The sequence below is a fragment of the Sinohyriopsis cumingii genome, chromosome 15, assembly GCF_028554795.1.
Source record: "Sinohyriopsis cumingii isolate HCF-2022 chromosome 15, ASM2855479v2, whole genome shotgun sequence".
Taxonomy (NCBI): domain Eukaryota; kingdom Metazoa; phylum Mollusca; class Bivalvia; order Unionida; family Unionidae; genus Sinohyriopsis; species Sinohyriopsis cumingii.
In genome coordinates this window covers 139943222-139970281 of record NC_142975.1, presented here as the reverse complement: position 1 = coordinate 139970281, position 27060 = coordinate 139943222, and the positions used below count along the sequence as shown (strand labels likewise).

At 39.0% G+C, this 27060-nt stretch overlaps 1 protein-coding gene across 1 annotated transcript in view; it reads right to left on the bottom strand.

Moving 5' to 3' along the window:
- Nucleotides 1-27060, bottom strand: part of LOC149782907 (uncharacterized) — a 103954-nt gene that overhangs the window by 33285 nt on the left and 43609 nt on the right. Inside the window, exons 10-11 of the mRNA XM_089934464.1 lie at nt 24840-25040; nt 19366-19485 (exon numbers count right to left, since the gene is read on the bottom strand). Coding sequence (XP_089790590.1) covers nt 19366-19485; nt 24840-25040 — 321 coding nt within the window. The remainder of the gene's footprint in view (nt 1-19365; nt 19486-24839; nt 25041-27060) is intronic.

The window sequence follows — 27060 nt, the reverse complement described above, 5'->3', positions numbered from 1 at the left end:
CCAGAAACGTTAAAAAAAACAAAACTGAATTAATGATACAAACTGGAACAGTTATGACCAGCCCTATCATCAAAGGGGAAGGGTAATATGAAAGGGCACTAATGAAAAAAAGGTACAAAAATTCCTCAAAACTCTTATATGATGTCTAATCATAAAGTGTGATCCTGCTAAAGCATGCTCCATTATAACACAATTTTGGATATAACACGTTCATAGTGTAGATCCTGAAATTTCATATGAATGTATTTTTCTCATATGTGAAAAAAAATATCTTAAAAGTATGAAAAATAATGTGTAAAATGTTTACTATCAATTTAAGGAAGAGACTGTATAAGAATTCTAATATAAAATGATCGTGTCATGGCTACTGAAATTATGAATGCATGTATTTTATTTGTACATTAAAAAAAATATATTTTTCTTCAAAAAAGTATGAAAAATGACATGTAAAAAAGTTTATTCAGGAATTGCACTGGGCTTCTATGTTGTAAATTGCAATTTTTTTTCTTATTGGTGACTAAATATACCATCTGCAATTTCATTGCAACAACACTGTTAAAGGTTTAAACTTGTCCATACAATCTTGGGTTTAGAGTGGAGAAATTCAAATTCACCATTAAAAGAAGCCACAAACTTGGATATAAAATGCACTGGAAAACATCTATTGTTACATAATGAATCCTTTGTTAATTTTGACAAACCATCTTAACATTTTATGATGACATCTGGCCTGAGTAATGTATGTTGTTGATCCACTCAAACAGTCATGATACTGGACTACTACAATCTATCAACCTTTGCAGGCAGGAACAGGAACAACTACAATTAACCAAACAATGGCTAATATTTTTTTACAGTACCCAGAAACAATTTTTGTCTGAAACTTCAAAAAAACTGATTACCTTTGAAGCAATGGTCATTCTGTATAAATACTAATCTTATGTGTTTAGGCTTGAATAAACAGTAACAAAAGAAAGAGTAAAAACAACAAGCTTTGAAAAATTTAACAAATAATTTTTTTCCCTGAAAAAACACTATAACAAATGGAAAAATAAGGACTTACGGTTTTAAGAGTCAAATCCAAAAATAATCCAAGAATAATCCACAAATTAAATTTTAGAAGTCCTAGTAATGAAATGTTCAAATGAATTCAAGTTTGAGTCCCAATGAAAAATCCAAGATGGAAGGTGATGACATATATTGTAGCCTTTATTGTGCTGTATCATCTACAGTTCTTTTTTTTATTCCACAGTCTATAATATTCTGGTGTTTGAATTTCCAAATAAAATTTACAGAAATGTCTTTGCCCAAGAATTCTGTATGAGCATTCAAATATTTCCAGAAAAAAGAATTAATCTTTTAGAATCCAAATAAACCACTACCTTGATAACTTGTGCCCTGATAACTCACGAACCCGCTTATAACACAGGGTCAGGCATGGATCCCCATTTTTGTAACCAGAAAATACCCCAAAAATTAATCCCTATTTGTTGAACTTGAAGAAAATCGCAATCAAAATTGGTGACAGAAACTTTGATGTATCGCTCGATTTTTTGTCGAAAATGGTAGATAGGACCTGGAAATTTTAATTAACACTATGAAATATCAAATTTAAAAATAGGTCATACATTTTTTTTACATTTTCTTTCCAAACAAAATTCCTAGTACACCGCAATTAACGATATGTAAGGAAATTTCTATCCATGAATTCAAAATGTCACTCACGCCGTGTGGAGGCAGTACTTTAATAAATAAATACATATTAAATTAAAAAAATTATCAATTGAAATTTGTGTTTTAGTTCTATCTTGTAATTAAAGGTAAAATGCATCAATCTACTGTAACAGCTATGTCAGTGTGCGTTTCTCTGAGAACCTAATTAAGTGCCGGCCGTGTTTTGATAACTGACTTCCGGAAGTATTTGTTGTATTGTTGCACTGAACTAAAAGCTGGCCTCCTTTGTATTATCATGTTAATTATGTCTTTTGAATCAAATAAAGGAGGTGGGATAAAAGAAAACCCTACAAACTTAAAATCTAGCGGCCCTGGTCATATGTCGGGTGAACTCACTTAATTTGATCAATTGTACACTTATGTTATTGTGTATGTAACATAAACTACCTTAAATTAACAGACTCTTTCATAGCTCTTATCAAAGATAACATGGCAGCCAAGCGAAACGAATACTTCTTAAAATAAAGTGTTTGATTTCAGATACGGACCATTGTGGGCAAGCAAGTTTCAGAGAATTCTTGAACTTGCGCTTAGAGATATCCTCAAGGACGACAAGAAGTTTCATTATTAATTCCAATTAATTAATTCATGACAACAGTATTGTACTAACTGTGCAATACAATATGTGAGTTTCAACGTAGACGATTGTCTCACAAATTAAATGTTGCATGTTTTTCAAAGAAAAGAATCTTGTTTGGTGGTGCATCAACAGTTAGTCTAGTTCCCTGCTCTGTGGACTCTCGATCTGGCAGGATAATATTAAACACCACTCCAGGAACCAGGCTCGTCAAGAAAACAAAAAGCAGTGATGTAATACACAGATTTTTTACGCATACACTTGATGGTTGTTGAAACCACTTGGAACGATCCTTCATATGTTGGACATTTTGAAAATAAATGTTATTTAAACAGAATAATGAACAATTTCATTAGAAAAAGCACGTTATTAAAAATTATTATTGACGTGATCGTAAAATGAGGATTCAGTCAATAAATAGCCCAGTTCCCTAATGCCACTCTCCCCCATGGTTCTCTATATGTCAAAGCAATTTTTTTCAATCTTAGGATGTCACCTGGTAACTCGTGCCTCACTTATAGTGCGGTCTGTTTGTGGACCCCGTTGTGTGCGAGTTATCAAGGGAGAGGTGTAATGTGAATAAAAATTAACATATAACTCCAAACTGCCACAAGAGAAATATTCCAGTGTAAAGAATAGAGCCCAACTGAGAAATATCTCTATAGACATTGGTATAAAACCTGACTAGTGCATAATTTCAGAAAACCCAGAATTGTGAAATAGATGCTGTTTACATATAAAAAACCATGTACTCCTAGTATGACCTTCATAAGAAACAATCATTTTACTCCAAGAATAAAATAAAAATATAAAGTTGTTTACTTGTCTCAGTGATTTCTGAATCAAGGTTTCTATTATTAGGTATTTATGAAAGGATTCGGGTCAAACTGAATTTTTCTGGAAAATATCAAATTCCGAGTAAACAAAATTACATTACATTGATATGTAATGAAATTAAAAATAATAAAAAAAATTAAACTTACAAACAGACAACTAAATTAAATCAAATATAAAAAATTAAATCAAATATACACAACACTAAGCAAATGAAAAAAAAGAAGTCCCAATCAATGTTCTACAATTATTTGATGTTGCTGCCAAAATAACAAACAGGCATCTGTTTGGTCCTCCAAATTTGTTCTTTAGCGTTGACTTCAATAACACATGTACCCTTCATCAAAGCAAGCTGGCTACAATCTTCAATAAAAACAAAGCACATTTCTTCAAGGGAAGTCAGTGCCTAACTTAAATAAATACAACCGAATCTGATGGATTTTTGCATTTTTCAAAGTGACAGGAAGACGTTTATTGTGCCAAGAAAGTTTTCTTTTTGCAGGAAAAAAGTTTATGCTTATGATGGCTACAAACAGTGGCATAAAATGCAAATTAAATTGCCAATTTTCTGAAGCTATAAATATCTGGCCATCAAGTTATTTTTTAATTTATACACATATTCTCATTTCCCTATGAATAGCCTCATCCTCTTGGTAGCCTCAGCATGAAGACAGATGTCTCCAGCTGACCAAAATCTAGGCCAATTTAAATACTTGTACATGAAATATATAAACAACTATAGCTAGGACACTATTGTAGTGAATTGTCTAGTGACACATATTTGTTGAGAATGGGATATAGATCAAATAAGGACTACCATTCTTTATATACATCTTATTTGTGTTTTCTAAAAAAGATGTGACCAATATAAGAACTTTATAACATGTGATCTATACTCGAATTCATTAATTTTTCACATACATGTATGGTGCTTAACGCATTATGGACTATACTAAACAAATGTAAGATGTCAATATATAAGTATATTTCATACTAGTTTTTTTTCATTTAATCATAAGCATGTATTTTAGCAGCCACATTTTTACCACCAAGTTTGATCAAAACTGACACAGCCTTTCAGAAGAAGTTGAAAAATGGCTTTCTATCTTTGTGACAGGGGCCATTGAGCAGCAGGGGGGGCGAATCGGACATTTTGTCCAATCGTTATTTTGCTTAATTATTACTTTCTGCACTCAACGATCTAGTGTCGTCAGCGCCTGGTAAAAAAAAAACGACGTCGTCGTCGAGGGGATCGTCCGGACGTCATTTGGTTTAATTAATACCTTCTGCGCGCCGATCCCCAGCGTCGTCAGCGTCCGGTAAGCACAGCGACGACCGCGTCGATGTCATCGCCCCCCCCTGCTGCTAAGTGGCTACTTGCAATTTAACCGAATATTTGGTCAAGTCCGATACGATATCGTGTCCGAGGATCATGTAAATTTATCGTTACAAATCCATGTGGGGTCGACTGAGCATGACTAAAAAAGTTTCGAAAAACATTAAAGTCCATGTCACCGCCGCACCATGTCTGCCAAATATTTCGTAGCGTGTGTGTATCAACGCCGTTGAATACAGCAAGAATATTACAGTTGTCTCTGATTACTTTTGGAATCTGAGTGTATCGTTGAGTGACATATATCACGTCAGTGTTTTTATGCCTGCCTCTGGAAAATATCCTAGCTGGGTTTTTTTGATTGTCTAACATAACATCATCGTACACGACTAGATTGTTAACGTCGCCATCAATATCATCGATACCTGGCGCATCATTGATATCCGTAATAAACTCAATGACATTTTTTTTAGCGATCGCTGATGCATTCTCGTTGAAATCTTTCAACACCTCGTAGCATCGTTGATCATCTACGCTAGGAGCAACCAAATACAACTTATCCCACTTCATCCATCTCATTATTAAATTAAGTAGTAATTGCGTCTTGCCGGATCCAGATGGTCCGATGATAATCATCCGGATCGAGTTTGGTAACGCTGTAACATGCTTAACTGGTTCTCTTGTTTTAGTCGCCGAAAAATCAATTATATTCATGTCTCTATACATAAATTATGGATCTATATTGTGTAAAGTGTAGAGTACGTACTGGCACAAATGATATGACAACCGCTACAACAAAAAATAACAGATCGGCGCTTACTGGTAAGTGTGTACAATGCGGTACAAAGAAATTTAGATTTATTTCTATTAGACCCGGAGATGTTTTAAAAAAAAGCGAGGAGGTGATATTGCAGCCAAGTTATCAAAACTCCCCGGAGCCCCGTGGGCAAAGTATCCAGGAGAAAAACACCTCCCAGGATATAGCTACTGTGGCCCCGGAACGCGATTAGATATCAGACTCGATGATCAAAATCAGCCCAAACCCGGTGAGTATCCAATAAACGCTATCGATAAGGCGTGTCATGCTCATGATGTTGCTTACAAAAGTAGCGATCTGCAACAGCGTCATATCGCGGACGTAAAATTAATTCACGCGCTAAATGCTATTCCTGATAAATCCGTCAAAGAAAAATTGGCCTCATGGTTGGTAAAAACGGCTATGAAAGGTAAATTAATGGTGGGTGCTGGTAATTAATAACAATATGGAATCCATCTATTATTCTCCGAGAGGATACTGGAAGGGGAAGGCCGCAATTGGTAAACTCGCAAGCGCTGCAAAGGTAACAAAGGCCACTGCGGCTAATTGGTTATCCAAACAGGCTATATGGCAAATCTATCTACCACCGCCTAAACAAATCAACTTCTCGCGCTTTGATGTCAGCGTACCTAATGAAGTTCATCAGGCTGATATACTATTTCTGCCGCATGACAACGGTTACAAATACGCGCTAACCGTAGTTGATGTTGCGAGTCGATATAAACAAGCGGAACCGTTAAAAACAAAGTCAGCAACTGAAGTAGCCGCTGCGTTTGAAAGAATTTATCGAAGAGGCCCTCTGCGCTGGCCAAATCTATTACAAGTTGATCCTGGTAGTGAATTTCGCGGCGCTGTTCTATCAACGCTGAAACATCATAGCGTCGCGATACGACGAGGTCATACTGCGCTACATCGTGATCAGGCAATTGTTGAACGATTCAATCGGACTCTTGCTGAACGGTTATTTGGGTATCAATACGCGAAGGAATTCATCCAAGAAAAACGATCTCGTGAATGGGTCAAAAGGTTGCCAGGCGTAATTGCAGCGTTAAATAACGAGATTACCCGAGCAATCAACATGAAGCCCAGCGACGCGATTAAATACGAGTATATACCCGGAAAATCAAAAATAAATAGCGTTTCCAAGCCGATTCTTGGCGATGTCACTGTTAGATATCTATATGAACCAGGAGAGCTTGAAGGCGGTAAAAAAAGAGCTACTGATCCTATTTGGAGTGTTACCACACATAACATATCAACGATAACACGATCAACTGGTAGACCACCGATCTACAGACTGGATTCAACTGCTCCTCAGCGCGGATTTGCACGCGAGCAACTACAAGTGATACCTGACGATACTCAATTACCCCCGCGTGGTCTTAACTAGCGCCGTTGCGTCTATTGCACTCAAGACAGGTCAACCTCACATTGTTTTTAACATGACCGAGACTGTTATCGATTCTGTCCACGGTAAATTGGCGAGCGTCTTTATCCGAATAACGCCAGCGCATTACACAATTACAACTCGCGCAGTGATTATTCTGTTGTTGTCGTAACGCAATTATTAATTCGGCATCAATATCAAAACGCCGCTGTTTTTTTTTATCCTGTTGGCGGTAACCCGAGAGTTTTCTATCAATGACGCTTGTATCGATGATGTCGTTGTCGTTGGTGACTCCGTCACTGACTCCGTCAATAACAATTCTTCGAAGCTGATTTATCCTCCGTACTCGGGACACTGCAAGATAGACTAGATTCGACCATTCGATGCGATTATCAACCATCCAAACAATTGTGTCCGTGATGGTTAGTCCCTGCGAGGAATGTATTGTTGTTGCGTATCCTAGCGTCCACGGGGATTTATCAGCATGTAGCGCGTCCTCAACGACGCTGATATCAACGAGCACGATATCATTCAGCACGAGAATTTGTTTTTTTGTCCCCGACGCTGTCGGGGCTGGAATTTCAACTTCAATGTTCTGCCGCCGTGTATCCGCGGGTCTATAACATAACGGCACTGGACGCGTTGGAAACTTTTCCTTATGCAACGTAAACAACTTCCGCTGAAGTGTGTCTCTGACTATCTTTCTGCTCGCTACAATCAAATCGTTTGGTCTCCATGTTTCCCAGAATTCATTTAACGGCGTTTCCGGAATCACCTCGCGGATTATTTCACATTGAATTCTATCCGGCTGTAATCTGATTAATTTTTTAACCCCGCGCAGTTGTTCATCAAGTGCCCGGTAATCAGTATCGGTTTCTTCATAATAGTCCACAAAACCCTTTAACCAATCATGTGGACCCTCGCCGACAAATGGTGGTGGTTGACCATGGTCGCCACACATGATCACCGCTGTATTCGCGCGCAGCAACCACTCAAGAAACATTCGTAAAGTATCTAACGAAACAGTACATATCTCATCCCAGATGATAATGTCGGGAATAAATTTTTCACCCATTCGATCAGGAGTCCACTCGCCGCCGCTGTATCGAAAAAAGCTGTGATAAGTAACGGCGTCAACATTTCGTTGTTTTATCTCTCGCGCTAGTCTATGGGTCGGTGTAAGCACGATTATACTTGCCCGCGTTCGAAATAATTCAATTGCCCGAGTCGTCTTTCCTGACCCGCCACAGCCGCTTAAATAAACCGTCTTGTGTCTACAAATTGGATCAGAACACGATGGTGCATTAGACCATTCTGACAATTTATCACCGCGTAGGTAATTGTTTTCAACGGTGACATCTGCTGACGGGGAATAATCGCGTCGTATTTCATTTTTAATTCTCCATGTACCCCAACTCTCGTCCGGACTAGTAAACCCGGCTACGTTTTCCTTGTACGCTACGTCTATATAAAATGAATCAACGGCTACTCTAACCGCGGTGTTGGGAAATCTATTTATCATCGAGAATAAATTGATAGCGGCGTAACCCAGCATAGACGCCCTCAAATGCGGGTATGCCGGGCTGTCTCCATCGCTGTAGGTAACAACTGTACCCAACTTTGTTCCATTGGACAAGAAAGCTGTTTCGCAGTTCACGTATCTATTTTTTGCCACTGCGTCCTTGATTACGAAATCATATTCTGCGTCATCTATAATCAGCCGTGAGCAATATCGTTTGTAATCGCAGTTTTTTCCACCTTGTGTGAACTTACCGATTATTCTTCTACCGAGATCTTTTGTCTCGTGGTTTCGTTGGTTAAATATCCTCCTGGACCATTCGACGATATATTCCTCGTCGGCATCGATGTGTTTTCTGGACTCGTCAATTATGCTATCTAGACGCTCCGGTTCTGGTAACCAGACTTCAGTCTGTGCCCGGTATGATATAATCGCGTCACTGACAATCAACGAAACTAGCATGCTACAATCAATCATATACCGTAGCAGCGCTATTGGCAGCCACTTCTTTTCAGCCATGTGTCTACCGATCCAAATATAGCAACAGCGATGAAGTCCTGCCGCGAACTCAAATGATACTATGCGAGCGAATCCGGTTAAATCAAAATCAGGCAGTGGTCCATTAATAGCAACACGAGTCATTTCATGTCTGGGGTGTCCAAATCGTCTAAAGTACTCAGCGGCGGATCCATACCCGAGAAAACTCGCTGGATAACAGGCAACCATATCAACGGAAATCATAGCGTCGCGGTTGTATTCAGTGTTCCATAGTCCACCGTGATAATACTCCAAACAACTGGATTGTACATCCGGTAGAAATTCCTTGCGCGTTGGGCTCCACGCATTTTTCCTCGCTGCAACATGAGCCGCAACCGATGGAATCGTAAAACAATTTGTTAGCAGTTGTTCATCATGCTCCTCAAATTCTATGGCGGTTTTTTTCATCCTGTTGTGAAATGCTTCAGTGCGATATAATTCGCCGTTTGGTCTTACAAACTGATCAAAGGTATCAGCGCTGCGAAGTAACCACACTGATACAGGGTCGTTTTTACACAAATAAGCGATAGCATCAAATAGTTTCCTCTCCGCGAGAAAACCGTTCTCTTCCAGGAATTCTTCGGGTATATACTTTACTGTTCTATCTCGTGGAAATATTGTGATCGCGGGCGTCCATGCGTGTTCGTTATGATCAATAATTTTGATTGGGGCTCCCTTCGATTTATACTTCGATTCGTATAATACTTCACCGGTTATCGTTGTAACGGTTATTGGAAATCTCAACGACGTTTCTAATCTCGCTATGTCGCTGATGGTCGCTCCACGCTCTTTTACGGTTAGTTCCCACTGGTTGATTTTGCTACGTCGTAAATCAGTCAATTTGTTTCCTCGACATGCATTTGTAAAATGCTCTATTATTCGTTCTGCTACACAATTTATCCCCGTTGACTGTTTCATCGGTTTCAGTTTTCCGATATCAGGTTTCTTATTTAACGGGTATATTCCATAAACAACTGCTGTTTCAGGATACGCTCGTTCATAGTATGGTCTGTCAACTCCGGTTAACAAACCCGGCTTGGAGTCGCGGCTGACAGTGACTGTTTTCTTGTCGCTGAAAACTGGTTCAAATTTATCACGTATGATCCAATCGCCTGATTCCACCCGGACAATGAATTTTACTCTGAAGAAATACCTTTTACCGTCAAGTTGTGATATTATCATTGCTGCGCGGTTGTCGTTCATGGTAGCATCAACAACACCATCAATTCGAAATGTTGACCAACTATGAGATGCACCATCACGCTTGAATTCATTGATACAATCGCGTATTTTATTCAACAGGGTTCTATCGTTTATTAACGCTTTTGGTGTGTCCTTGAGGACTCTATCGAGATTGAACTTAATATTTTTCCGGGGCTTAATTGCTGCTAATCTCTCGAACTCATCCATATAATTAAAACAAGTATTTAAATGAAAGAATATAGTATAATGAATCACTGCAAATGGTTGATGATTGGGTCGACAACCCCGTGCAATAAATCATGTAGAGGTGAATTCTGCGGGTATCATTTACAAAGCGTTCGTAATGGTTCTCTTGGCCCCCTCCCGTGCTTGGTTTGTCACGTCGGTGTAAGAGGAAAATCGCAGTTGTGTATCAATTGTGGCGGAAAGCGATACAGGGAACTAAAACGCTATTATGAGAAGCGAATTAAAAACGCCGTCATTGACCCCACCGCAGACTTCGTCATCAAAACCCCCCAGGACTACGTTGAAAGATTTATAATTAAACCAAATAATAAATTAGACAAGTAGTATTATTATACAAATGAACCAAGAATTTCAGCCGCATCCTGTGCTCGTTAATTACGAGGCATCTTGCGACGGCGTTGTTAGAAACCGCAAACTGAAGAAACCAGTTGGCACCGTAAGTAATCAGGGATACTTGCAATTTACTGCAGGAGGAAAAAACTATTATGTTCACAGGATTGTATTTGAAGCATTCAACGGATTAATCGAAAATGGGCTTGTGATTGATCATATTAATAATAATAAGACTGATAATTCTCTTACAAACTTGCAAGCTATCTCGCAAAGTCAGAATACCAAAAAAGGCGAAACTGGTAAATACTCAAAGAAAGCAAAACCCGTAAAGTCATTTGATACAACAACTCACGAGGAAAAAATATTTCAGTCGATGAATGAGGCAGGAAAATATTTTGACATTTGTGGAGCCTCGATACGATTTGTTGTAGAAGGAATACAGAATTCAGCGATCTCAAAAAAGACCGGGCATAGAATTCGATTTTCATATATAACAGAAATCAGCGAGTGACAAGGTCACCGGCGCCTATGGCGCTGACAAGGTCACGTCTAACGAATTATTAAACACCTTCGGAATTGATACACGGGGGTTTCATTTTTTTTTTTTATTTAAAAACAAGATGTTTTATAAGAATAATGAATATCGAAGACATCAATAATATATTAGCCGAGATTTCAAAATTAAAAAATCAAGGAATTGAATTATCTGATGGTCTCGACAGTGAAAAAATATTATCCGATTATGAAATTATTAACGAACAATCGAAACGGGGGCGTTTTACCCTGGCCCGCGAGTATTTTTTTATAAAACGATTACAACATACGATCAATGAAAACTTGTACCACAATGACGCAAATGCATTCATTGGACTATTTACTGCCGTTGAAATAATACGAAAAAAACTCGGACGTGTTTATGAACGACGCCGGGAGATTTCTAGCAAGATCAAAAACATTAGAAGGATTATAGACGAAAACTCCGTGGAGCCCCCGATGGTACACTCGGCGGGAAATTAGAAATTGCTTCGCAATTGCAATAATGGTAGGCGAATCACTTACTACTCGGCTAGCCAGAGAGCGGCTAGCGGCGCTTAAAAAGTTCATACCGTTACGAGACAGGGTCCGAGAGCAACTTCAAACGCGGCAACAACTACAAACCGATTTTACTGTTGGAAGCGAACAACTGTTTGCCCCGGTAACTAAAGCGACTAGGGATGTTACAGCGGCAACAGAACGGGCAATATATGGAGATATTCCTAAGGAAGGCGAACGGAAAGAGGCGCCTCTTCTTCCTGTACTTGAAAAGATAGCAGCAGAGACAGAACAAACACAGCAACGGATAAAACAACTTTCCAGTGATATAAAAACCCAACGAGAGTATGAACGATTAGCTGATATTGATGTTGGTGAACTTCAAAAAATTTCCACTCAAAGAGGGATTTCCTTTATGGATAAACTCACTGAAGGGGCTATAGAGGAAATAAAACGACCTCAATTACTGAAATCCGACAATTATAGGGTTTTTGGTAATTTTGCCGCTCAAAGCTATCATTCAAGAAAAGACTTTTTAAAAGACGAGTATAAAAACAGTAATATAAAACGAGATGACTGGGTTAATTGGTTGTATAAAACGAATAAAGGGGTTGATCGCTTGGATACAAAAGAATTGGGATATAAAGAATTTAAAAAAGGAATTGATGATTATGATATACAACAACAAGAACAGCGAAAAGAAAAACGTCAAAAAAAAGCTGGTTCTAAAAAAACAAGCGGAGAGGGGTATCCAAGTGGTAGTGGTCTAGTTGAAAACGCTTGTCCTAACAGTGTTCTCAGTGATATATCACGGCTAGAGGTACTAATCGGAGGAAAACGAGCCGGAAATAACTCTCCGGAAATAATCAATGAGGCCGCTGATATTTGCAAGCGGTTATTTGCAGGCGGTATCATGGACATTAATGCATATCGAACGCTCATAGACGAACTCGTGGATGATTAAAAAAATTATAAAATTGTCAGTTTTTTGGTCGTTTTTGGCCATTTTTTGAGGGCAAAAACCCCAGGAAATCATTTAGAGAAAATCGATGTTTTTGCTGAAAAATCGAAAAAAAACGACTATAGGCAACAAAAGATGACTAAAAATCAAGAAAAAACCAGAAAAAACCGGATTTTTATCGAGGGCAAAAACCCCAGGAAATTTTGATAAAATTTATTCCGGTTTTCCACACGGCGGTGGGAAGGGGGGGGGGGTGGTGATCACAATCACTAATTGAAAAACCGGTGTTTTTATAATAAAGATGATCATACACTACAACCACGATAAACCAGTACTCGTCTACGTGGTAAACTCGCGATTGCCTGTTTACCGCGCGTACTATGGAGATGGTCTCGGTAGCACCATTGCGGGGTTATTTACAAGAATGGCTCCAAAAGTAGCGCCGTTAGCCAAACAATTAGGAATGAAGGCTATTGATGTTATTCGTGATAAGGGTATTAGTGCTATTGGAGACGTTGCCGGAAAGGCGCTTTCTGCAGCAAAGGACAAACTAATGTCGTTGGTGAGGAGAAAAAAACAGAAACCACCGGTGATGCCATCAACGACGGTGATGCCTGCAAATGTCAGTAAAGTAATAAATAACGCCGTGGAAGAAAAACTAGAGTCGTTGGCGGCTGAGTCATCCACTAACGCGCTCATGAACGCGATAGCGGGAAGTGGTCTACGACGAAAAAATCGCAATTGAAAATATCAACATGATAAATAATAGAAATGTTTGCGCGAACCGCTGATCCCGCGTTTGATATGGATGCCCCAGTGCGCAGGGATGATTCTGTCCGTGATTATCAATATTATTCTTATTATGCAACGCAACCGAATCTACGATCGCGAATTGAACTTCAAGTCCAAGATACCAGTAGATACTTTCTGCCATGTGAAGCGTTTATCGAAATTGAGGGGGAACTCGTGACAAATGCTGCCGATAATGCACCATACGACAACAACCCGACTATCCGAGTTGGTTTTGTCAACAACGGCGTAATGGCGTTATTTGAGAGCGCAAAATATCTCATTGACGGGCGAGAAATTGAATCAATAGAACGCGATGTTGATGTTGCAACGACGATAATCGGGCCAGCGAGATACTCAGATGATTATACAAGGTCGGCTGGTCCGTCTATGATGTTTGCGAAGGATACTACCAATAACGCTGAACACAATCAGTTTTCTAGGGTAAAGGCAACACATGTCACCGCGGTTGATCCAGCACCGGCCGGGTATGTAAGACCAGCTGGGAACTTCGATGTCATAAATGTTATTACTAATTACAATCTAGGGTTTGCAACACGAGTAGGGATGTTGCAAGGACAACGCCGACAGTTTTCATGCGCGATTCCACTGCATCATATATTCGGATTCTGCAGAAACGTCAGAAAAGTCATCTATGGGGCTAAGCATACAGTAGTACTCGTGCGAAAGGGCAATGATAATGATGCAATCTGGCATGATGCTGGTGTTGCCGACGGTAAGGTCAATATAAAGAATATAGTATTGTGGATGGCAGTAATGACCCCATCAATCACCGCAGAACAGCGATTACTCTCATTCATGGAGACAGGTGGTAAATCACTGTTGAGTTGGCTCACAGTAACCACTGATGCTAAAGAGGATAATATGGATGGTATATTTACATGGCACCTGGCATCCAAACAGGGTGTTTCAGCCCCGCGTCATATATTTGTAGCGCTACAGAATAAGGCGCGATTAGGCTCCCAAGAACGCAGCCATATGATATTTGATCAAATCGGTGTCAATGAGGTCTCGTTGAGAATAAACGGACAGCAGGAACCATCCGAGGATATACAACTCAATTACGGTGACAACCATATCGCACGTGTGTATCATCGATTGCTATCATATATGGGTCGTGATCAAAACGTCGACACTGGTTTGCAAATATCACAACTTGATTTTAAAAACCTGTATCCGATTTATTATTTTTCGTTGGAACATCTTGATTTAACGAGACAATCCGTCGTTGATATACACTTCCGAGCTCGTGTGCAACGTCCTGGTGGTATTGCCGAATATAGAGCGGTTGCTGTCATTCTCAGCGATAAATCAATGCTGTTGGAAGGTGTTGGTGGACGAATGAGAATCATTGATGCACCAGTGGAAAACATGTAATTGAAAGCACAAACGCGTTTACAATAAAATGTCGTATAATGTCGTCAGTGTAGAGTTGACTGATGGTCAAGTCAAGAAATTACGATCAAAGTCGGCTAAACAATGCGGGACCACAATAACGCTGAAGCCGTCGCAGATGGCAGGTGGTAATCATAAGATATCGTTGACGGCGCGTCAAATAAAACATTTCAATAATGCGATGAAGAATAAAAAGGGTGTTCAAATAGATTTCTCGGCCGCAGCGATCAAAGACATGGAAAAGACCGGTGGGATATTTCCGTTGTTAGCCGCGATTCCGGCATTGATTGCCGCGGCGGCCCCAGCAGTGGCTAAGGCGGCTGCGTTAGGGGCCGTTGGTACCGCGGCGGGGATGGCATTGAAGAAGGCAACCGGGAAAGGCTATAAAAAAAAACGATCCGTAGCCGGAAAGGGTCTAAGACTACCGGGGACCCCGTATTCATGGTACTCGGGAAAGGGTCTAAGACTACCGGGAACCGTTTATTAACTCGGGAGTCAATGACTCCCATGTCTAATTTTGATTTAATAGACGCCGCAGACGCGCTAGCGATAAAAAACTTCAGAGGTGTTTTTATGAGGGATCAATTACCGGCGGCACCAAGGAATATTGAAACCGGCATAATTAACCTCGATGGGTCCTCCGGAGCGGGAACTCATTGGGTTGCGTACGCGATTGATCCGCGTGCGATCGTCTATTTTGATTCATACGGGTTAGCCCCGCCGAACGAGTTTATGCGGTATATCCGGGCGTGTTCAGCCCGGGTTTTTTATTCCACGCTGCCAACACAGCAGTTAAGCGACCCGCCGATATGCGGCCGTGAAGTATTGAACGTACTCGCGGCGATTTCATCATCGCGAAAACCACCTCATGTGGTTGTAAACGAATACACTAGTGGGGTCGTAGAGGCCCGGCGGGTTAATTAGAAACGCTGTTTTTTTTTACAATAACGATGATTGATATTTGGGGACGACCTATTTCGGCGCTGAAAGGATCCACGGAAACGCCCGCCACCGATGACATAAAAAAACTAATCGAGGATGAAATCGCTGATACGTTGAATTTAACAAGTGTTGACCCAGGTGAAATAGTTGTATTTCAAGACCGCCAGGGTAAATTGAAATCCAGTAATGTGTCGCTGGATGACGTTTTAATACGACAGCGTGATGCCGCCGAGAACGCTATCGCGTTGTATACCGGCGACGGACGACTCAAACCGGGTGAACATATATCGACGATAACATTAGTCAAAGACGGTTTTATAAGGTTGGATAAATCGGTGACCGAACTTGACGCGCAGGTGAAAAAATCTGTCACCGATATACAACTCACTACCGCTAGTTTTTTCGGGACCCCGACGGTAACCGAACCGAATCTTGCAACAATAAAAAATACTATTTCGGAGTTTACAACGCTGTCGGGCCAATTTTACACGTTACGAAAAAATGTTAACAGGATCGATGACAACTTTGATAAATTCTTTGGTAAAAAAAATACCAAGCTGGATGAAATCACAACAACTATAAATGATATCACTGCGTATAGACAGGAAATAAAAACAATCAAAACTGATGTTGCAGCGAACAAAGGGAGTGTAGACGTGCATGAACGGGAAATAGAAATAATCGGCGCTAATGTTGCAACGATCATAAATAATGTAGACTCGCATACAGGGGAAATAGGAACGATCAAAACTGATATTGTAGCGAACAAAAGGAATATAGACGCGCATACACAGGACATAATGACAATCAGAGCCGATATTGAAGCGAACAAAAAGGGTGTAGACGTGTATAGAGGGGAAATAGGAACGATCAAAACTGATGTTGCAACGAGCAAAAGAAATATAGACGTGTATGGACAGGAAATAAAAACAATCAAAACTGATGTTGCAGCGAACAAAAGGAATATAGACGCGCATACAGGGGAAATAGAAACAATCGAACTTGATGTTGCAGCGAACAAAAGAAATATAGACGCGCATACAGGGGAAATAGAAACGATCAAAACTGATATTGTAGCGAATAAAAAAGGTATAGACGTGCATGAACAGAGAATAGGAACGATCAAAACTGATATTGTGGCGAACAAGAATAATATAGACGCGCATGAATGGAGAATAGAAACAGTCAAAACTGATGTTGCAGCGAACAAAAAAGATGTGGACGCGCATACACGGGAAATAGATACACTCATTACTAAGGTTGCAGCGAACAAAAAAGATGTGGACGCGCATACACGGGAAATAGATACACTCATTACTAAGGTTGCAGCGAACAAAAAAGATGTGGACGCGCATACACGGGAAATAGATACACTCATTACTAAGGTTGCAGCGAACAAAAAAAATGTGGACGCGCATATACAGGAAATAGATATACTCATTACTAGGGTTGCAGCGAACAAGAATAATATAGACGCGAATTTGCGGAGAATAGAAATAATCGGAACTGATGTTGAAGCGATTAAAGACGGACTACCGAAAGTAGCAGAGCAATTCGAAAAAATAAAAATCCCTCATGAAAACATCATCAACACAGTATACACAATTCGGCATGGATCATTCGATTGGACTCCTACACAGAATACAGTAAATACTACCGCAACTGTTAAGGGCATTTATCGATTGACACTGGTTTCAATGATGCAGTTTAATATATTATCGTCGAGTTCATCCGGGTTTAACAATACAATATCAACAATTATAGACAAGAACGCAACTGAACTGTTTACAATTTATGCCGTTGATGGAAATTTAGCCCGGGCAAACATCACATGGTATGTGGAATTTGTAGCGAATCTAAGTAATTAAAAACACTAGCTCTTTTAGAATAAAATGACCACCAGGGTAATTGAATCAGAGGTATCACCGACGTCACATCAATATCGATTCGATACCGCAAAAGAATTCTCCGCGAATTTGAAAACGCTTTCCGAACAATACCGCGCAAAAATAAAAAAATACCGCAGAAAAATAACCACCATCGACGCGGTCGTGTACTCGGTGTCGGGTATAGTAGCCGGTACCGGTGTTATTTTATCCACGGTGACCACGATAGCCCCGATCGCTGTTCCAATCGCTATCTCCGCGATGACAACAATTGCTGGAGTCGCCAACGCAATCACTAAAAAGATATCATCGTGTTTTCAGAAAAAACTCGACGAGTATACAGTAAAACATCAAATAGTATCCGACGCGTACTCGAAATTATCCGGGGTGATCTCGTTATCGATTGATAATTTGTTCATATCCGATGTTGAATTCTCCACGATGGTCCAGTTGTATAGCTCCGCGATGTCAAAAATCGAGGATTTTCAACTGGAAGCCGGAACCACCTGGTTGTTGAAATTAGACACTAAAAACAACGAATAATAATAATGTCGCTGAACCCCGAAGGGTCTCAATTACTTCAGCGGATCGCGGAGAATACCACTCCGGTACAAACAAATATGATATCGATAACGTCAACGAAGCCAGAATTCAATGTGAACTTCCCGTCGCCGGTTCCAGTGAAGGAAATAGCGCTGGCAAAATTACGAGTATATCACAGTTGGCCTAATATCCGAGCGGACGCATTTAACGGACAACAACCTAATAACTCGCTGGTTTTTGCATGGACAAATAAGCCCGATGGGACCCCAGACTGGAATGAGGTTACAATACCAACTGGGTCATACCAAATAGAACAAATCAATAAGGAATTTCAACGCAGGATAAAATCGATCACAGGAAAGGAATCAAAAATCGCTATTACGGTTCATGAACCGACGTTATCGTCGACGATTGAAATAAGCACACCGGGGTATATGGTTGATATTTATAACAGTTCAATAAGAACCATACTAGGATGGCCTAAGAATCCACCCGCGGACGCCCCCCCATCAACTATCCTCAGATACGATAACGGAGATGGTGGTAGGCATATTGCTCCATACAACGTAAATATTGCATCGGTGATAGCAATCAATCTGGTGTGTGATGTTATCGAAGGGAGTTACCAGGTGGATACCAAGCAATCAAATCAAGCTCAACAGGGGTATATCCTTTATTCGTTTTCACCAACAGCCCCTCCGGGATTTTTAATCGTTGAGAGTCCGATTAATCCGGTCTATATGCGATGCCATGATCGGTTTTTAACGAGAATTAATTTTAGAATTACCGATCAGTCAAATAACCTAATTGACCTACAAGAGGAGGAGTTAGTGATCACTCTGTTTGTAAGATCATAGCAGCAGGGGGGGCGATGACATCGACGCGGTCGTCGCTGTGCTTACCGGACGCTGACGACGCTGGGGATCGGCGCGCAGAAGGTATTAATTAAACCAAATGACGTCCGGACGATCCCCTCGACGACGACGTCGTTTTTTTTTTACCAGGCGCTGACGACACTAGATCGTTGAGTGCAGAAAGTAATAATTAAGCAAAATAACGATTGGACAAAATGTCCGATTCGCCCCCCCTGCTGCTCATTGTGAACAAATCTTTAGTAGAGTACGTCATAAGGAACATTTCTACAATGTTTTACAGAAATTGGCCTTGACATTTCTGCAGAGAAGTTTCAAATAGCATATGTTGAAAGACAAAGGACAATGTGTTGAAAGCCAAATGATAATGTGGAATTAGAATCAACTTAATAATGCATACTTACGGCTACAATCTTCCAGTTCATCTGAGAAGTCCCCACAATTATCATTCCCATCACAATGAAGGTCAGCATCAATACACCTGTAGTTACTACACATATACATCTGTCCTGTACATTGTTGTACTGAAGAAAGAAAAAAAAACAACCATATAAAATCAGGGGAACATAGCCCGGTTTAAATGGATATTAATAGCAGTTCAACATTTCAAACTGTCCTGGAAATATGGATATCTGTGATGGTAAAATCACCAAAAAATTCTACACATCAACATTCTAACATATAAAAATACTTGCTACCAAATATTCCTAAAAATTATATTTATATTCTTTAAATGTTGCCTTAGAGTTGTTCTGACAAAACAGTATATTCAGGCAAGCAGGCCTTGGCTTACATGTTGAGCCTACCACTCAGAATCAATAATGAGCACAGTAAAAAAAAAAAAAAATTAAATCTGAGGTTAATCTAGGATGTGCACTAATGGATTTATGGACATGCAAACAAATGCCAAAGTGATTCTTATCTGAACTTAGGTGGGGTCAACAAAACAGAGAGTTCCTGTTTGACTCTACTGTTCCTAATGCTCAAATATGGATGAATTTATGCTTGGCTAAAAAGTGTGACATTACACAACTCAAAATTTAAATTCTATGTTTTAAAATACTGCAAAGAAGAACTGAAGAAGAAAAACAAGATGGATACAAAGAACAACATTAACAAGACTAATAGCAACAGCAAGATTTTGTACTTAAACTGCTACTAAAATATGAAACAAAGGTCATCTGAAGTTTTTCTTAGGGCTGAAATCTGTCTGTACACTGCCATTATAGCACTCCATACCAAGTCCATGAACCAACATTTGGAGTAGGATATTTCATTAAAAATAGTTACCTGATCATAATACCTTGGATAACAACCACTACCTTGCAAATCCAATGCTCTCAAGTAAAATTTTAGCTATATAAAATTTTATAAGTTGTCTACCCACATAGGTGGGAGTAAGACAAGAGTGATTTCCCCTTGAATAGTGGGATTGGCACCAAATCCCATTCATACTTCAATTGCTACTGCAGCCAAATGCAAGCTGTCAGTAGGATGTTACTACAGGGAGGTTATGAGGGTGTGTCTATCTTATGATTTGGTAAATATTATCAATGAAACATATTTTACACCCAAATATGTTTCTTCTTCAAATACATGACCCTATCATAATACTGTAGGACAATAGCTAAGAGGTGGATGGAGTTACATCATATTCCTCTAGAGAAGGCTCCATTTCTGGCCTCCTGTATGTGAAGCAGCTTTAAGTCTTGAGTGAAAATCCAGTACAAGTTGGTAGGCTGTATCACTGAGAAACTGCTAAACAAGTTGAGAATGTAGTCATTTGTGCTGCTGTGATAGATTCCAGTCAAAATCAGCCCTTGATATTAAACATTTCAGAAGTAAATGCTCGAGAAAGTCATCTCTGTCCTCCAGGCCATGACTAGTATAATGTCTATTAAAGAACAGTTGCACTCAAATGATATGCTCAGGATGACTGCCCCACCTTCAAAAGCCAAAATGCACATAACAGAATTTATATAGGATGACAGAACCTGTGCTGAATTATCAACCTTTCCTTCTTTCAATGGTATAAATAAAAGTGAACTCCCTCTCAACACAGATTCAGTTCATTTTAGATACCACTTCCAAACCCATACTTGATCTTGAGGATTACAATGAGGTGAAAGGGTCCAATGAGGAAAGAGGTCTCATAACAAAAGGACTGATTGCATATGAGCAGGAGCCTCTTCTTTGCAATGAAAGCAGGATTGACAATGAACCATCATTTCAGAACTGTTGATAATTTTGCTCAGCTGACAAAGCCTGAATCTCACTGAGTCTGCCTGCTGTAGTTAGTCTGAGTTTTGTCCTATATCCTACCTTATGTGATGATAAAACATGCACCAATGTAAACAAAAAACTCTGCACTTCCTCTCTTATGTTTTCAGAGTGGTGGGCCTTCTTGCTTACATGATTCTGCAGACCACTGTTTTGAGAAATTTTGTCCCCTTTGGATCTGGAACTAGAAAGACAATGGTTGGGAGTTTTGCATTTCAAATTGTCACAAATAGATCCATGAGTGGTCAACCCCAGCAGGTTCAGATTCAACTAAATACCATGGGGTGAATCAGCCATTTGGTTTAGATTAGCTTATTCCAGCAGTACATGTCTGCTAATACATTAAGCCTATCCTGAATATGATGGACTCAAAAGTGGATTTATCATTTATGTCACCACAATCCCAAACCAGGGACCAAACATCTGGGGATCTAGCTTCATATGGCCTACTGAGATGATTCAACACTTTGGAGTTGTCAACTATAATGTTTATGCCATTTCCATACAGTGTCTGTGCATTCACTATGGCCTTAAGTTACAGAAGACTGATGTGCAACAGTCAGTCCTGAGGTCAAAATTTGACAACTTCCCATAATGATGACAGGATAATGACCAACCCAACCTGCTGCAATGGCATCTATACAACAATTATTTTTTCAGGAGGTTGGACCTACAACAGAATACCTGCTGTACACCATGTGAGGTTCTAATGTTTATCAAGATGTTATCTCATGTAAGCAGAAACCAGAATTGTTTGTTCGAGTGGACAAAGCTCAGTAACCACAGAAATAATTTTTAAAAAATTCCAATGGTCTCATGAACATGCAGTTAAGTATGATGAGATCCATTACTGCATTGATGAGATCTTAACAGGTCATGGAATTCTCAGGCTGATATGCCATTCTTTGAGAGGGCTGAAGATACTATTGAGATGATTTTCATGGAACATTCCTTAGGGAGACAAACCCTGTTCACATAAATTTTTAACTCCATACCCTAATAAATTTGTTCCTCTTGACAATGTATCCAAGGCAGTGCAGAAGTCAAAGATGAGTTTTCATTCCCTGATCTAGAACATAAAGCACATGGTGCTTTTTTCAGAACACTGACCAGGTAGTTACTTACAAGAAGGCTGCTCGGAAGGATGCGGCTCTATTGTTAATGCTCCTGGAGTCCCTGGGACTGTTATTCAGACCCAAAGGGAGAGTACTGAATTAGTATAACATATCTCTGAATGTGAAATCTCTCCAAAAGATTGTCATTGGCAACATGACTCTGTGTTTCTGTTCTGAACCAAGGTTGAGAGCTAGACCTATAACCTGTCGAAGATTACTCTTTGGTTTTGGCAGCAAACTCACCCCCAACACCCCAGAGTAAAATCCCAGTACAAATCGGCTGGTCTGTATGGGTCTCTGAAATGTCTGTAATGATAGGTAACTTTTTCCTATGGGCAAAGAATGTGGTCTGAAGAACTTCCAAAATAATGTGCACAATCTCTGGATCAGCAGGGAATGTCTCTCATTACATGGACTTCCTTTAACCAGGACTCTGAAAGGAGGCATACTCATGGTATTAAATCAAAGCAGAAATGAAAGACATAACCCTACAAGCACTGGACACCTTACTAAATGGAGTCATTAACTCAGTGTACTCTGAACTCTCACAGGATCAGATACACAATGAAGATTTCAGCTCATGAAATGAGAGCAACTTGAATGTTATGTCTGAATTTGGGACATACTGGAGTCAGCTGACTGGCATTTCATGGCTGCCTTCTCGAGTTTCCATTTGCATGATATGGCCTTACTAAGGAGAGTACTGAATCATGTTGGGTTAGTGGTAGCTTCACAGACAGTGACCACTCCCCATTCATGAAAGCACAACCTTTGACCAATGCATGTGAATAAACAAATTGTCTCATGTTGTGCTAAACTAAGAAGTTCATGCTTTTACTAAAGCAATGATGATCCTACTGAGTGACACACATAATGGTTGGATGCTCACCTCCTCTTACCTATTCTCCTATGTAATATGATCAGGTAATGTATTTGACAGAGAAAGCAAACTTGTAGTGAATTACTGTTTCTCCAAAAATACTTACCTGATCACATTATAAAGAATCCCGCACATCCTTCCACACAATGCAAGCAACCTTTCAGGTGACACTAAAGTAAAAAACTGGCTGAAGCCAAATATAATGGTAGCCTCCTAGCTGGTAGAAAGAGCAGTTGACCTGTAAGTGTTGTTTTCCTTTGTTATATAATATATAGACAGAAAGACATTTTTCCATCTTTCTGGGAGGGCTGGATTTCGAGGTAGCAAAGAAAGTAATCATAATGTAATGAGTTATGTACATTTAATCTGTATTATGTGTTGGCTTTTCTCCATGATTATGTATGCTTATGTTGTGTGATTGACCTTGATCAGTAATTGCATATAGGGCCTACCTGACTAATGTCTTATTATTTTGTAATCAACATATTACATAGCCAATATCTGTCTCAGATTTTAGATAATATATTAATATTATTATTAATTGTAGGTAAACATGTTTACAGATGTTGAGTTCAAGGTCGTTTTTAAAAATTTCATGGAAGCAAGTTGTTTACAAATTTGATGGGAAAATTACCCTCATCTTGGTTCTATTATTATGTCTAAGCTTTTAATATAAATGTTAATTACTCCAAAATTACTCATTCCTATCTTAACATCCTATGTGGAAACAGTTTTATTGCTACTTTCTGTTTTTTAATTTGAGAAGATTTGTTTAAATTATTCAATGGCATTACAAAGTGCTCAATATATTTGGACTAAATCCCTATTTTGGGATTACTGTGAATTCATTCAATGACATTTTGGATTATATTGTTGCGAGGCATCAAGACTGCTGACACATTAGCATATTCAAGACTACTGGTATATGATCACATTCAGTACTGGAATTCATTTGGAACACCACTGGAATTCACTAGGAATACTCTACAGCTTTGGACATGTGAAACGTTTAGGACTATCTTGGATTTAATTCACAGTACAAAGTTCTTTTGAAATTTTCACTTTGTATTATAGTGAAATAAAAAAAATCTTGATTTTCATAACATTTAATGAATTAAAGTATTAATGATCAAGGCAGGTAACCACAATGGCAATAACCGTATATCACACAATGAAGTTAGGTTCTAAAAAAGTTACAAAACATTATTTCAGATAGGAAAGAATGAGAAATAGGTAGAAATACAGAGTATACTTCCCCAAACTCATTCCCAGTCTGAAAAGGTACCATTTTAAAATCATTTTTGAGGGGTCTCAACAAGAGTGAAAGTGACAACTACTTTATGGATGGGATTTGGTGCAATCCCTGTATCCAAGGGGGAATCAGTCTTGTCTGCAGCCCACCCATGTAGGCAGACAACTTTTGTACTTTTTTGTAGCTAAAGTTTAACTTGGGAGGGCTGGATTTGTGAGGCAGTAGTTGTACTCCTAAGCTACTATGACTGGGTAACATACGTGAAGAAACTTCCTGATCCACCAAACCTGACACATGTCCTTGAAGAAAAAGGTAACAAAAAGAAAAAAACTAAAAAATTAGGTTGCATACCTAAACTGGTCCTGATAAATGAAGCATAAGTGAGAACCAGTTTGTCTTGTGCTTGATATCTGCCTGTCAATCGTACATAGAACCCATTGTCATCTGATTCAAAAAAAGGAGTGCTGGACGACATAATCTCTTCAAGTTTTTCACCCATAGATGTCAAACCCCTGTAGATCTCTACCTTGTTCCTCTTGCCTGAAACGTTCACTGCAAAGTAAAAATCCACTCATTAATTACAAAAAGGGCTCTTATCAACAGGAGATATATCTTTAAAAAAAAACAGAAAAGTTTGCTGACACATATTCATGTAGACGTAAGTGAAATGATTTTATCCAGTGCTTATGAAGATCAATATTTATTGGTGATGAAGGGAATCCATTGATCTGCTTTTGTATGATGGTACAGTATACTTACCATGATTCATGCATATATCCTCCTGATTGTGAAAACAACAGTATATGAAAAATGAATCAAAACATCAATGATGTATGTAGTTAGAAAAAGGTCAGCTACTTATTGGCCTTTTGGGAAATTGATTTATCTCGCTTGAGATGGAAGCTCTTCAGCACCAACAACCACTTCCATGGACTATTCAATCAACAATGGTGTTCACTGATAAAGGAATCTTTGAAATTGATTACACATATAAAGACAATTCTTCAAAAGGTAGGATTATGTAATGTATGGTTAAATGTCCTGTGAGATTAACACAACCAAGAATGGTTATCTATTGTAGAAAAATCCAGCAACAGGAGAAAGTTTTACAATTATCAAATGGGTATTCAACTGAAAGAATATTTTAATATTTTTAAAATTCCCTAGCAAAGTGTAAACTTTATCGCAAGTTAGGATGTCTAACCATAAATTTCCTGTTAAAAACTTGTCAATAGAATCAAATTCCATATGCAGAAAGAAAATGTATCAAATGTTAAAATAATGTTGGAAGGCTGAACTGAATTTAATTAAGAAATAGTATTACATATGGCCGAATGTTTTCAAATGTCAACATTTAATGAAAATAAGAGCCAAATACTAGTGATAAATTTAAGCATGATCGTTTGCTAAATTTTGAAGGATTAGGAACTGAATAGAGGACCCAACAGCTGACCATGCTGATTTCACATTCAAACAGTTTGCGACCACTTATTAAGTAAAACATATCAAAAATGTTTTCATTTAAATCACTGATCACTTTTCCTTCGAGTCTTAATTGACTTGTAATATACAGATAATCCATTCTCTTTCTCATTGTTGTCAACTAGAGTTTTCTCCCCCACTTGTTTACATTACACCATGATGGCTTTGTATATAATAAAACTCTGTATATCACTCAAATGCCTTGTATGTAAGGCAGGAGTATGATTTTATCATTAAGTCTTGTTCTGATCTGTTCAGAAGTTGTACAATGCTTTAAAAAGCTTTAATCTTAGTGCTTATCGACAAGTGAACTGGAAAAGTATACGTATCTGAGAAATGTTTACATAAATGTTGCAAATGTCATTAACTTCTTCAAGCGCATTGCTTTGATCTTTGTGAGAAAACTAATTATCATATCAAAGCATGCTAACCAACAGTTATTTAAAAGGTGCTCCATGTCATAAATTTCAGCGGACAAGATGTTGTTACATTAGTCGATCAATCTTTTGAAAACATGCTACAGAAAACCACACATACCTATTAACATATTATGGAAAAAATAGTAACTACTGATATACAGGAAAAAAATGGTAAATGTCCGAAAGTCAATGTGATGGGGTTAGATTTAATTTGTTTATTTCAGGTTTTGCAATGTCTTATGTTAACAATGTGACAGGTTACAGGTATCAATATTCCCCAAAAAATGAGGTTCCAAGGTGGGCACATATACTGAGTAGGAGTGACATATTTTCCAAGAATGCCTATAATTGATATTGACTGTCAGAATGCATGTAAAAGTCAAGTTTCATTACAGTATAAATTGAGTTTCTAAGAAGTGGGTGGGGGTGGGGTGGGCACACACATTGAGACCAAAGACGCTAATGCTTGTTACATATAACTTTAACATCTCATGCCACAAAATAGTTATATGATGGAGATCTCAAAGGTTCCCAAAGTTATGAACTAGGGTTACAAGAGAAGCAACCCAGGTATCTATGCTGAATGGATAAATGAATTACCTTTGTTATGCCAAGTACGTGTATATATACCCTAATGGTGGGACCATAATCAGTTACTAAGTGCTGACCCT